General features: G+C 36.2%; 1 protein-coding gene across 1 annotated transcript in view; it reads right to left on the bottom strand.

Moving 5' to 3' along the window:
- Nucleotides 1-15,111, bottom strand: part of LOC107696197 (N-terminal EF-hand calcium-binding protein 1-like) — a 38,566-nt gene that overhangs the window by 2,988 nt on the left and 20,467 nt on the right. Inside the window, exons 6-10 of the mRNA XM_016496434.1 lie at nt 12,700-12,836; nt 4,987-5,108; nt 4,444-4,520; nt 3,962-4,015; nt 1,778-1,890 (exon numbers count right to left, since the gene is read on the bottom strand). Coding sequence (XP_016351920.1) covers nt 1,778-1,890; nt 3,962-4,015; nt 4,444-4,520; nt 4,987-5,108; nt 12,700-12,836 — 503 coding nt within the window. The remainder of the gene's footprint in view (nt 1-1,777; nt 1,891-3,961; nt 4,016-4,443; nt 4,521-4,986; nt 5,109-12,699; nt 12,837-15,111) is intronic.

A 15,111-nucleotide genomic window follows, 5' to 3' on the forward strand; every position in this document is an offset into this window, starting at 1 on the left:
AGAAGAAATTGTTGAATAAAGTTGTTATTTTTGTTTTCTTTGCGCACAAAAAGTATTCTCGTAGCTTAATAACACTACAGTTGAACCACTGATGTCACATGAACTATTTTAACAATGTCCTTACTAGGGCTGCACGATAAATTGAAATGGAATCGAGATCGCGATTCAACAGAAGCTGCAATTGTCATGCGTATCTTTCAGTGAAGCACGGTTCTGTGATCAGCAGTAAATCTCCATTACTACCTCTCTGGGCTTTGAACGTGTCAGTTGTGTTGCTGTCTATGCAATGCTATGTCTATGCAGATAAACGAAGGTCTTGCAGGTTTGGAACGACATGAGGGTGAGTAATTAATGACAGATTTTTCATTTTTGGGTGAACTAACCCTTTAAAGCACATGATTTAAAATGTACTTTTAAACTTAATTTGACATTATTGCAAGGTGAACTCTGTAAGTACACTTTAAAGTTATTTTATTTAAATTTGATCTTTTATCTTACAAAAATAGTTTTTATGAGGGGGGGAGGGGCTTGTAAGATTTGAAGTACACTACAAGTGCACACTTGATACAAATAAGCACACTTGTTTGTCACAAGAGTTATGATACTTTTTTTATTTTTTATTTATGGAGCCCTAGTCCACATTCACTATTACTTAATGTAAAAGAGCAGTGTGAACATTCTACAGAACATCTCATGAGGGTGAGTAAATGATGTCAGCAAAATCGTTTTTGGGTGAACCATTCCTTTCATTAAAGGGTTAGTTCACCCAAAAATGAAAATTATATCATTAATTACTCACCCTCATGTCGTTTCAAACCTACAAGGCCTTTGTTCATCTTCAGAAGTCTTTTTTGTTTTTTCTTTTGCGCACAAAAATTATTCTCGTAGCTTCGTATAATTACAGTTGAACCCCTGATGTCACATGGATTATTTTACAGATCTCCTTGCTACATTTCTGGACTTGGGAACATTTCAGTTGCTTTGCGGTCTATGCCGGGTCAGACAGCTCTCAGATTCCATCAAAAATATCTTCATTTGCGTTCCGAAGATAAACGAAGGTCTTACGGGTTTGAAACGACATGAGGGTGAGTAATTAATGACAGAATTTCATTTTTGGGTGAACTAACCCTTTAACAAATAATGAGAATACTGGTAAGCCATCAAATCCTTCAGACAATGTTCTTGGCATAAAAGGTTGTCAGTGAGTCATTTGAGCTTTAGAGCTTGAAGCAAGTCAATTATTTAATAATACAAAACCGAACTCTTTCCCACTGTTAATTAGCCAATTAGTAAAAGCCCAATTAAACCAAACAAATGGTCCACCTTTATTAGACAACGTTGCAGAGAAAACAACTGCTACATAATGTGATCACTGACATTTTTTTGATGTCTGAGTTAAAAGTCAAACCTGGACTGAGGGCTTGTAAACACATGGACACATGCTCAAAGAACAACGCAATTCATTCACGGACCACTGTAAGCTTGCTGACGTTACACAGGCTCTGCCACGTGAGCAACTGGATGTCTTATCTTAAATATTTCTAGGTTTAATTGGATTATAACAGTAATAATTACAGTATTTCTTAGACACCACGCATGCAGAAAACAAGACCCTCCAACTGTGAAACGAAACATCCAATTCATTGAATTCAAACACATGGATTTGAATTTTGAATTCTAATCACTTGGAGAACTGGCCTAGAATGACCACTCACAAACAAAACTATATGCAAATGCACCAGACATTCACCCAGATGCCGTGGCGGTGTGAACTCACTGGAGGCAGCCGGTCTGGGTGCTGGCGCAGTCCATGTACTGCCGGAGAGCCAGACGAAACTCCTCCACTTCCTCCTCCAGCACTGAGAGCTGCCTCTGAACGATCAGGATGTGCTGGGAGGGAGGTCACAGAAGGGGCAGCAGTCAGAAAACATGATTCATATAGTATTTGAACCATGCGTTATTTAAAAAAGTGTTCAAAACTGATCCAGGATCGGTTTTCTCTTGCAGTATATGAGAGGGTTGAGAGGCACTATAAAAAACTATTATAAAATATTGGTAAGGTCTGTAAGATTTTTAATGTCTTTTATGCCCACCAAGGCTGCATTTATGTGATCAAAAACAGTAAAATTGTAAAATATGGTTATAATTTAAAATAACTGTTTTCTATTTGAATATATTGTAAAATGTCATTTGTTTCTGTGATGGTAAAGCTGAATTTTCAGCATCATAACTCCAGTTTTCAGCGTCACATGATGCTTCAGAAATCATTCTAATATGCTGATTTGATGCTCAAGAAACATTTCTTATAATCAATGTTGAAAATATTTGGGGGCTGCTAATTATATTTGTCATTTTCCAGGATTCTTTGATGAATATAAATGAACTGCATTTATTTGAAATATAAATCTAATCTAATAGGAATCTTACATGTATTTACTGTCAGTTTAAATCAATTTAATGCATCCTTGCTGAATAAAAGTATGAATTAATTTCAGACCCCAAACAGGCATTTGTGTGTGTGTGTGTGTGTGTGTGTGTGTGTGTGTGTGTGTAATAATAATAATAATATAATAGTTATTTATTTACATAATAATTATTTTATTTATTATACAGAACTTTTTGAGTCACAGTTAAGAGATGTCAGATCAACACTATTCCAGAATGAATCCAAGAGGGTCAAATAGAGCTTGATGGGGACAGATTAAAACATGACTAAAACATAAAATTCCCACCTATGGTGCTGTGACTCAGACTGGTTTGAGAATAAAGAGAAACCCCTCAGGTCTCGAGCGTCAGGTAAAGCCATGAAGACGCGCGTCATAATAGCTGCTTTTTATAAAACAAGTTGTTGACAGGTGAATGGGAGCTGAAGAGAACAGGAAGTGAGAGTTCGTACCCTGCAGGACATGGTGACCTCTCCACGGGCCCTGTACTATTGCCATTTCCCATCTTTCACTAACTAACTCTCTCTACAAATACACCCAGAGGAAAATGCATTTTGTTTCAATGCTGTTTGTGTGTAATGCATCCCAATCTATAATATTCCCATATTTATCTGCTACAAATGAATGTAATGTCAAGTAGAAAGAGTTTCCTTTATAAGTATCCTCACATCAAGGAGATCTGTTTTGAACAAAATCAGTCCTATTAACATAAAACACAGCTGAAGTAAGACTTGAATGCTAAATGAACATGAACAAAGCAATTAAATAATACAGATGAATTAGCAATGCTGAAATCGTTATTCCATGCATACAGTTTGTGCTAGTGAATGTCACGGTCTGTTTAGATAACCGACAAATGACAAATTGATGAGAGACTATTTAACTTCAGCCATGAAATATAGTTTCATAGACCATAGAGAGATAAATGCTTCCTCATTTGGATGTATGAGAGTGTGAAACATACGAATGCAATAAAACAGACCTGAAATATCGCTCATTATAAACTGACTGCTACAAATCCCAGAAAGATCACACATTTGCTTGTGCAAAGGATGCTTGCAAGGTGTTCATAAAAGCCTTGTGAAATAGGATGGGAGTCTTATTTGAAAAAGGAACTACTCATTTGTGTGTAATTTTATGCTTCAGCATTTCCAATATAATGTTGTATTGTGTCTCTGTCGGCAGTCACACATAACTGTTTACAGCCAGTCTCCGCAGGGGTCCGGGTACCACTCTTCTCCTGTCGTTCACAAGCACAGAATCACAGACATACAAACCACCTATTTATAGTACTGTATGTCGACAGCATCTTGTGAGCCTCAGAGAAAAGCTCTCTCAAAGTACTGTGCAAAAGATGGCAGAGGAAGAGTGATAGACGGAGAAAAAAGGAAATCAAAAAGAATAACTTGGAACTAGTTTCTCGATCCCCACTGTTTCCTAGACGGCAGGCGTCTGTGGTCTCTGTGAATGATTTTCTGAGAATACAGTGACATACAGGGTGACCATAAATGACTTACTGATTTGGTGGAACTTCCCAACACCTCTTCTTCCACCGGCTCCAAACGCAGTTCCTATGAAAGAAACACGAGCCATTTTGTGTTCATTTTGTATTTTGCATTCAAAAAATTAAACCTGCTTTTATATCAGAGTAATGCGACAATTTCGTTCTCATTACTGTAATTTTTTTTTTTAATTTCCATTATTCTCAATAGTGATTTTCATTAGATTCTCATGAGTGTAATGCAATATTTTTTTATTTAAATCAGCAAACATTAAGGAAAGCAGAATAATTACTGCCAGGTGTTTTAAAATAGCTTTAAAATAAGCTTTTTTTCAGCAAAATATTATTTTATATTTTATAATATGACTATATGACTTAAGACATATTCTTGACAGGTTTTACCCTCAAATTAATTGTAAAGTTAGAAGGATGATTGATGACAGAGAGAGAAAAAGCATTATAATGAGAAAGACAGAAATCATTTGTGTAGCCTGTTGCCTTTTTCTCAAGACAGTCGATCAGCTTTTGCAGTCTGTTGATCTGAGTTATCCATTGATTGTCCTCTTCATACAGACCTGCAGAAACACACAAATACAGCTCTCTCTCTTGCTCTCTTGCCATAAAGCTCTAGGACTGAATGTAACTGAGTTGGGATCAAATGAACTGTATTGGGAGAGTTTATTTTGGCAGTGTGTTTTATCACATGCTCTCTAAAGGATTGCTTTTCAATTTTTCAATGTCCTTATCAAATGTTCTATCAGGAATATTCACTTTTAAATTGTGTCAAAATTCAAACTATATAGAAATAATAACATGGAAAAAGAATCTATTAAATAGCCATATTACTACAATAACGTAATAATTTAGTTCCTTTAAAAGGTTCTAGACTGTCCTCTTCTTTCTCTGGAGTCTCTCCCATAGTCGTTCTTCACAATCCCTCCTACCTAAACTTCTTTCCAGATCTGCTGTCAGCTGCATGCCCACTGGGTGTGCGTATGTGCCCTTTTCTTCCTCCAGAACACTGAGGCTCATAATAATCACCTGAATTGACAAGGTTCAGAAGTGGGTTGTTCGGAGACAAGCTGTTATTCCTTTGAAGTCTTCGATTAGATCTCCTTCCTGACCACTGAATAGGCAGAACCTCTGGCTTCACAGGCCCCTGTCTGTGATCAAGACCGCACACACACAAACACACAATGCAGATGGTCAGGAATGAGAGTAACATGTTTTCTTCCTCATATGCTCATCTCTTTATTAGTTGCTGATTATTCTGCCCAGGGAATGGGAGGTCAAAAATAACTATAAACATCATATATGGCTGACTGATAAATATCCTTCAGTAATTGAACACCCATCAGAAGCAATAATTTGCAGAATAGATTTTATATAGTACTTTATACAATAGACTGATTTCAAGCAAGTGCTTTTGAATTATTAAAGGGGTCATATGATGCTATTTTAAAGATCATTATTTTGTGTATTTGGTGTAACAGAATATGTTGACATGCTTTAATGTTCAAAAAACACATTCTTTTTCAAATACTGTACATTATTGTAGTTCCTCTATGCCCCGCCTCTCTCAAACGCGTCGTTTTCTACAAAGCCCCTCCTTCCGACAAGCGCAGTCTACTCTGATTGGCCAGCTGACCCAGTGCATTGTGATTGGCCGAACACCATAAGCACGCGTCGGAAATGTAACGCCCCTTACCATAATCACGAGCTTCAGCTTTCAACATAAATGTAAAGACAGTACATAATGTCCTTAGTTTTACCATATTTCAAGAACGAAAGGGGAACAGAGTCAGACACAGTGATGATGCTCGTATGTATTTGCAGTACACAAGTCACGATTAAGAAAGCTGACTCCACTGTGATGTGACCCTGTCTCTCTCTCACGCACACACACACATGCACACGACGCGATACTCTGCTCTGCGCAAAACTCTGCATTTGAACAGTCAATAGCAAATACTTAAACTATTAAGAAAACATACTTACAGCAGCTGCAAAACCACTGGTAAATAAAGCGCACCTTAGTATCGATATTTTTTGTTTGAGTATCGATACTTTCGATACTCGCGTCAGTATCGATATATCGATACTTCGGATCGATACGCCCATCCCTAGTAGAGATGTGGGGGCGTGTTTGAATGAGGCATGAATTTAGCCCGGTCTGGATCAGCCTTCTCTTTTAGATAGAATAAATCCTTTTGTGGGAGACTTTGAGCTTTGTAACTCTGCAGATCTTATACATGCACAAATAGCTGCATAACACACTAAAGAAAAGGAAAAATAGAAATCGCATCATATGACCCCTTTAAACATGAAAAAACTGTCAATGTCACTTTCAATGAGAATTACGACTTCATTTCTACTGCAAAGCAGCCATGGACCAATGGTATTTCAAATGTGTTTACCAGCTGGAACAAATTTTTCTGAAACGTTTCGAACTCCTGAAACAAACTTCTTTTTGGCCTGATTTTGTTTGAAATGACATCCCACCAGTACTGTCCATTCATAGATTTTGCTTCAAAAGTATCAGGGCCTTTAGACTGAAACAGCAGGCTCTCAATAAAGAATCCTGCTGAAGAGTTTCCAACAGTTTTGGTGCCGTGACCTGGATAAAGCTTCTCGTTTAACATCACTCAAACCTTTTCAGCTAAACTACGATTTGGTGAGTGTTACTCTATGCAAAGTACCTCTACAGAGAATTCCTACAGTTGAGACTTCACTCTTAAAAATTAAAGTTCTTTACTGGCATCAATGGTTCCATGACGAATCCTTAACATCCATGGAACCTTTCCATTCCACAGAAAGGTTCTTCAAAAGGTTCTTCAGATTTGTAAAATGTTCTTCACACGAAGAAAAAATTATTTGTTAAAGAAATGATCACTGAAAGTGTACTAAGAATTTACTTTATCCATAGCACAAGAACAAGAACAAACCAAACAAATCCACACTCAAGTATCCTGTCTTACTGTAAAGATGGGCTGTAATAAGATAAAATATGATTTAAAAGAACAACAGTCAGATTTGCTGTCTTTCTGTAAACAAGGGGACATTGGCAATACTGCATTGGAGGATGAACTGAGTGGAGTGAGATAAAAGGCTAGAGTAGAAGAGGTTGATACTGGTCCATCTGAAACTCCCATAGACCAGCAGGAAACCATCAATAAAGCAGTAGATCCTGAAGCAATAGAAAGAATAGCTTAAAGTTTGCCATCACCATATCATAGTCTTTATCTTCTGGTTGCGGTGCAAAATAGCGTTACGGTGCCCGTCCAAAGATGGTTCAGGTCCCTCTATAATTGTAAGTCTATAGGTTTATTTCATTTATTTTATCGTCAATAATAACACCTCCTCTCAGCAAGCTGCATGATTTGAAGTATCATTCTTGTCCATAGTACAAACAGTGTGGGATGTATACCTAAATGTATAATTAGTATTACGGGTTTCTTGAAATCCTTAAACCGTCATATAAGAAATACTAATTCTTACCTTTAAAAATGTGTTATATTCTTACATTATGAAGGGCTCTTCACTACAGGAAAAGCTAAAATGCCTATGCTAATAGCATTCATACGTTGCATATAATTGAATTGCATTAGCAGAAACACGGTCTATTCACATGCAAATGATTCTTCAACATTTTCATCCAGCATCAAAACGCAGTTCTTCAACATCACGACTACACTGATGCCTCTTTGCTTGTGCGAGACCTTTCTACCCTGCTCCTCATGCTACCAATTAAAATTTACAAAATCTGTCAGCAGGTTTCTTACATGTTGTCGGAAGGGTTTCTTTGTATACTGTTTTTGCTATTAGTAATTTTAATGTTGTATATAAGAGATTATTTTGCGTGATGGTGGTTTATGTTTGTTCTGTATTACAAAGGTCTCTGGACAATTTGATTTTGATTGGTCAATCAGGACATGGAGCATTATACAAATGGTTTTGTTTTGTACAATAAAGTGTACAATTCATGATTATCCATAGCAGCTTGTTCAATGCCTCTTTCACATCTCTTGTCTCACTCTACAGTCTCACTCCAAGACAAATGCTTTAAGCCCTGTAATTGCAGCATTTTGCGACTTCTTGTAAGCATAAATGGACTTCAGTACTAATTTTATGGTGAGCATAAACCTTTTAGATGACGAAGGATTGCCCAGTTAAAGCAAGAAAACACTGCTTGGAAAAAGATGAAAGCAGTATGAGACAAAAAAAAATTACACTGTAACACTGTGATAAATATTTAGCTAATTAATCCATAGAAAATGAACTTTTAATTGCAGATTATTAACAATAGATCAATATTGTGATATTATAAATTGGTTTGCATTGCAGAAGCTTTAAGATAATCTACAAGTAATGTATTCATATTTTAAAAAATGTTTATTATTTATATTTACTAATATTTTTAAATATCAATCTACAAGTCAAATATTAATATTTTGAATAATATATTATTTATATTTCATAATATTGTATCTGTATATTTACTAAATTGAATGAATGAATGAACGAACGAATGAATGCATGCATGAATGAATGAACGAACGAAGACTTCAGATGCAAAAACCTCTAAGTTTGTCTGGGATTTTTCTTTTAAATTAGCATTTTGAGGCTTCTATGAAAATAACATTGGACTTTTTTGAAAATAAGGCATTCAATAACTGACTAATAACCTTCTCTTTGCAATTAAAGTGAAATTACTGAACCTAAACATAGGAGCCTGATAAAAATGCTCATTTAAGAGAAAAAATCTCAGACTGACTTTTTGCATCTGAAGTCTTCAAATAAATAAATAAATATTATGTGACACAGTACAGTTATTATCGCAAAATAATCCCATTTAGTCTGAGACCAGGCTTGATCCTGGTCATCCGGTTAGGGTTTATTTTGCCATAATGACCACCTGATTGTACAGTAGTACCCCTTACTTTTATGATGAAGTAATCATGTGCCATCAACCACTCAAAAAAATATGATATGTTATGAACTGAATACCATTTTACTATTCAGTTGTGGGAGTGAAAAAGGATTATATGAAATCTAATTATATCTATTGTTCGGCTGTTCTCGAGCAGCAGAGGAATGCTGCATCTATTTTAACTCTTGAGACAATGAAATACATGTAGGCAGGCAGGTGTCAAAATTAAGGCTCGGTTGGTTGCTCATTATCCCTAAAGACACTGTTGCACAACACACGTCCTGAGGGAAGCTTACCCTCCGCGGTTAAAAATGGCTCACAACTGCATCAGCACGCTGAAATCAGAAGCAAATGAATCAGCTAGAGCCACACAGGTGATTAAAACTCAGCTGGAGTCACATCCACACATCTGCATGAACCCATGGATCTGAACTGACAAACGCAACCAACTGTTCTCCAGAGACCAGCCTCTTTTTAAACAGGAAAGTATATGAAAATGACGCAGTGTGAAAAACAAAAATGGAGGTATATCAGCAGCAGTGCTGTTTCCTAATCGCTGGTAATGGTCTACTTCGCACACATAGATGAAAGCAGTGCTGTGGATGTGGTGAGCGTTCCTGTGAGCTCTGGATTCAGATTCGAGCTCATCTCCCCTGTTTCATCCCTGTGTGCGTGCTGCTCCTCAGAGAGCCTGACTCGACGCTTCAGACAGAATAGAGAATGGACCACGCTATTTCAATTTGTTCTGGCCACCAGCCACTTTCAGCACATCTAACGCAGTGGGAATCAATCAGCACAAAATGAGCTGGCCATATAACGCCAGGCCTCGCCATCTCAAAGCCTTTAGGCTCAAAATGTCTATACGCTTTCTAAAAAACACTAATGTTATGAAACTCCACACTGTCAACTGTGACACAAAAGCATGGTGATATAAGAGGTTACACGTGTGTAGCCATGTGAAGACATGCACAGGTCTGTGCTTGAAAAAATGATGAAAACTCTCCTTAAAGGGATGGTTCACTCGAAAATGGAAATACTGTCATCTTTTATTCACCCTAATGTTGTTCCAAACCCTATGATTTTATTCTTTCATGGAATATAAAAGGAGAAAGTTAACACTTCTTACTTCCATTTTTCTGAATGTAAATGATGGACTGCTCTTCACTTGTGAAAAGTATGCTTAATTGTATTGCATGTGCACTTGTAGTGTACTTTAAATGTTAAAAGTATATCTCTTAAACTGTAATTGCATATAATAACATATAAATGAAATAAAAGGCCACTTAAGTGTACACTTCATGAATACTTTCATGAATGTTTCTTAACAGATAAAAGATAAAAAGTGCATTTTGTAATAATGTCAAAAGAAAGGTTTTACCGTAAAGTACATTTTAAATCATTATGTTTTAATCTTTTGTCACTTGATTAATAGTGTGTTATTCAATATCACATGTCATTACAAATATATTTAATACATGACATGGTTTCAATAGAAATTACATTAAAGTATATTTTAGTTTACCATAAATGCTTGTCAGTGCACTTTAACCGTTTTTCAATAACGATAGAAATAATTATGAAATTAGAGATAAAGAGGTACTCTAAATTTCAGCTGATTGCATTTTATATAACAAATAACATGCAATCAAGTGTCTGAAAACATAACATTCAGTTAACAGTATAAGTGTGTATGCTTTTTTTTTTTTTTAAAGAGAGCCTTTTTGGATCTTGACAGGTCCTGGTCATTTTCACTGTATTTAACAGAGCAGCATGAACATTCTGCCTGAACTATCCCTTTAACTGTGTAAATATGTGCTCTGTAAAAAATCATCTAACCGAGATAAAGGTCAGAGGGGACTTGGCATGGCAGGAGTGGAGATATTTAGAGTGTGCTCATGGGATTGTGAGTGAGGCTGCAGACTTGGTACAGCTGTATTAGCAGCGTCAAGATCTGTGATAGGCTGACTGAAAACGACTTGTGAGGACTGAGAGATGGAGAGATCAGTCCAAAGCCAATGCCACTGAGATATTTCCAACGTGAAATAATTGAAAAATGCCTTTGTACTAAATTTGTACTAAAAATTATGGCTGTCAAAATCATCATTAATCTCCTAATTTTCTGATTAAACATGAATTAATGTGATGATTTAGCATTAAACAAGTACATTTAATTTCGTAAATGTATGTAAAAAAACTATGAAGTTATTTTGGTAACACTTTTCAATAAGGTCTCTTTTGTTAACATTAATTAATACATTATCTAACATTAACAATGAGCAATAATTTATTAACAATGTTTAAGCATTTATTAAGCTTTGTAAATGTTAGTTAACAAAATAAAGTAAAATAAAAAAATTAGTAAAATAAAATTGTTGTTTGTTCATGTTAGTTTACAGTGCATTAACTAATGCTAACAGATAGAACTTTTGATTTTAAAAATAATACTAGGATTAATAAATGCAATAGAAGTATTGTTCTTTATTCATTCAAGTTATCTAATATATTTAACTAATGTTAACACATGGGAATTTATTGTAAATTTCTATATCATAACCTATATTTAACTATATTTTATGACAGTCCTATTAAAAATAAATAAATACCATGACAGAGTTCACCTCTGAAAAGAAGAAAGATAATACTTAATATAACAAACTTAAAGTGATAGTTCACCTACAACTGAGTAGGACAGATTTCAGAGTCACATATCCTCAGACTGTATTAAGTACCATGAAGAACAATTTAAAAAATATATATATAAAATAACAGATTATAGAAGCTGAAATTAAACACAGGAAAGGCTGAAGCCCCCCTAAATAGTGTCTATAATTGCCTCTGTTTTTAATAATAACTGCAATAAATGCTGTATATTTCAGTGGTGCACAGTTATTAAGTTAGACACACTGTATCACCTGCAGAGGCGATAATGAGGTCATTTGAATTGACCAATTAATTAGGATGCAACTGGCTATATCAGAGCCAGAGTGTTTTTAAGAACAGACAAAAAAAAAGAAAAGGAAACGCTTCCTTTTAAAACCCAACCTCAGCATCCTTCATTTCTTTAGGCCAGCTGCTCCAGGTAATTTTCTTGAGATCATAAGGTGAGCGGAGCAGCACAGCTGCTGCACACTGAGAGGGAGGAGAGGTACTGGGCACATTGTGACACACACACACACACACACACATACGTGCATATACAGTCTCAGGCATGCAGCTCTCTCTAGCATGCAATCATCCAGTAGCTGGAACAAAACAGCTCATTTTGCATTCTAAATTCTACGCTCTATAAGGAGCTGCTGACCCCCACGATGGGCCATGCAGCAGACCCTCCTCATCACACAAACCCAGTGAGTCAGAGACGCTGTGAGCTCAAAATGAGCTGCTAATCAAGCACAACACATGCACGCGCACACACAGGTTCTGTTGATTCTGTGATGGTTTAAACTGGCATCCGTCCCTTTTCTGCACAAAAACAAAGGCCTGGGTCAATGGTCTGCTGGTTACCTGGTCTATTAACAATCAATGCCACTGATGCTCTAGATATTCAATACCAAGGATGGCTGTGTCACGGTCTAGCCACAATGAAAGCACCCAAACAGCATTTAAAATCTGAATTCAATACTGTAATATGTGATTTGCATAAAGTCGAACATATCTCAATGTTATGATAATATCACCACTTGTTCTGTTCTGCTGTCGCAGACAATCCCCTGAAAGAGCCAGATGTTCAGCCAAAGACAATTAATTGAAAATATCCACTCATCTTCTGCTCACTCCACATGTACAGTAGAAACTGTATGTTTAACAAAATCTGGGTGGCTTGCCTCTCCTGCCGGGTCTGTTCGGCTGTGGTCTCCATGGCACACTCCAGAGAGCTCTGGAGAGAGTGCAGCTGACTGGTGGTCTCCTTCAACAGGAAACGTGTCACAAACTGCTCCAGATGCGTGGCCTCTTGATAGTCCTGCAGATTAAAGACAGAGGTTTCATTATCACGGCTGCTCTAGAATGAGCTTTGAACATACACTGGCATTTTAGACACACTAAAATATGAATGAATGCTAATTTGGTAACACTTTATAATAAGTATACACTAATAAAGTACTTACAAATAATTTGCAAACAATTAGTTTATAGTTAATTCATAGTTTATAAACTATAGTTAATACATTAATAGACTCTATACAAATAGTGAGTTCTTCATTCATTGTCACTGTAATTAACTTAATTATTTTTGTTTAATTAGCTTATATGTAAAGAGTTAGATAATGCTTTCTTAACTCATTAAGCATAAATTGTTCTCACTTTAGATTAGGTCACGGAAAATGGGAAAATGTAATTAATTAAGTGCTTTTAACAAACCTTTACCTTTACTTTTACTTTTACATATAGTATGTGTGTGTGTGTGTGTGTGTGTGTGTGTGTGTGTGTGTGTGTGTCTTGGATGCTGCACAAATCAGGATCTGTTTGAAAGGGTTGAGTCTTTGAATGAAAGCTTAGTGTTGTTCTCTGGCTTACACATTTGATCCTGTTCAGTGTATGCCCTCTAATCGGCTTTTGCTAATGTGAATTCTCTAACAATCACCCTCATTCTTTTTCTCCTTTCTCTCTCTGTGTCTTAACCCTTCTCTTTCAAACACTAACAACCATCACGTCTTTTCTTTTACTTGGTTAATCACTCCGTTGTTTTAGCCAATTAACTGTTGACCCCTCGGTCCATTCGGTCCGTGCACCAGTTGCACCCTTTCTAAGTGTTTGTGGAGGTATGTGCAATACAGGTATACGTGACCGAAACAGTTCATGCATCATGGCTTTCAATTTAGGAATATAACTATATCTCAAACTGGAGTGTCTCAAACCTCTCTATCTTTTTGGGCGAGATTTTATTTCACATCCACAGCCTCACATCACCACCTCTATAATTATGTCGCGCTCTAAAGCAACCGTGTTCTGTCACAAAGAAAAGCCATTATTAAAGCCAAGAGTATCCCTCAGCTAACAGGACACATAATTCTTCTGAACATCCAGTTATGAAACAGGTGCTGCACACCATGTCTATTATGAACTTGCTCAAGATGTTGACAGTCACAAATCCAACAGATCCACCAACACATGTGTATTTACAAAGACGGTTAAACACACAGACCTTTACAATAACCTCAGCATGAATCACTGCAACCAAGACCTGCATAACCTGAAGCTGTTTAACAAGCAGCAAACATCACTAATCTTTCCTTCCAGTGTCGGTGCTTGCTTGAACATTTTACACAACAGCCAATCACGTAACCACACATTCAAGCAATCAATACAAAGTGTCTGCAGCATGGAAAAAAAAAACGAATAAATCACAATTAAATTCTTCAGAACAATCATATTGATTGTGACAAAAATACATGCATTAATTTTGCTCTGCAGAGACATATTTAATGCCCTTTTTAGCTAAAAATAAGCCAACCAATAAATACATAAATCATATTCCATTGTTTTCAATGACAAGCTGTAATAAATGACTAAATGGGATACTATAAGGTAAGTGAATCATGTTACAAAGATGTCATTCTTATAAAAAAACATAATTTGGAGATAAAATCATCAATATAAAAACAATATGTTTAATATTTGAGCTATAAATCTGTCACGACTCCACTTGAAGGCAAGAGATATTGGCTGGATGATATGAGTGCTCACAGTATGATGTTCATAAGTGTGGTTGCTGTTTATAGAGGCCTGTCCTCCTGAGGGCAGAGACCACATGCATCACAGCAGCTGGTTTGCACACCCACTCGTGGCCTTATGCAATAAACACAACACTATTTGTTGCCATACACAATCACTATCTATTGTTGCTCATGATTAAAGAAGCTCATGCAATAGAGACGTGCACATTAAGAAAATTCCTTTGTTAACACCTTGTTTTTTTTCTCTATCACCACAAGTTAGAATGATTATGATTTGGCCACTCATAATCAGTCTTTGCATTCATAATCACAAGAGCAAATTAAAAGCATTGCCTTTCTTAAATATGGACATGTACAGTTTTCTTTCCTATTCATTGTGAACACATTTTCTATTGAAACAAAAAGTCAGGTACAATTGAGCTTGCTTCTTTAAACGAATGAATAAGCAAATAAATTATAATTATTTAATGTGTGTGTTAGCTTGGTCCATTTTCCCAAAATAGAGAACTGTATTTTAAGCAACGTGGTAAAACAACATTTCATTAACTTTAATATACGCTA

Source organism: Sinocyclocheilus anshuiensis, unplaced genomic scaffold (genome assembly GCF_001515605.1).
Source record: "Sinocyclocheilus anshuiensis isolate Anshui unplaced genomic scaffold, SAMN03320099.WGS_v1.1 scaffold734, whole genome shotgun sequence".
Taxonomy (NCBI): domain Eukaryota; kingdom Metazoa; phylum Chordata; class Actinopteri; order Cypriniformes; family Cyprinidae; genus Sinocyclocheilus; species Sinocyclocheilus anshuiensis.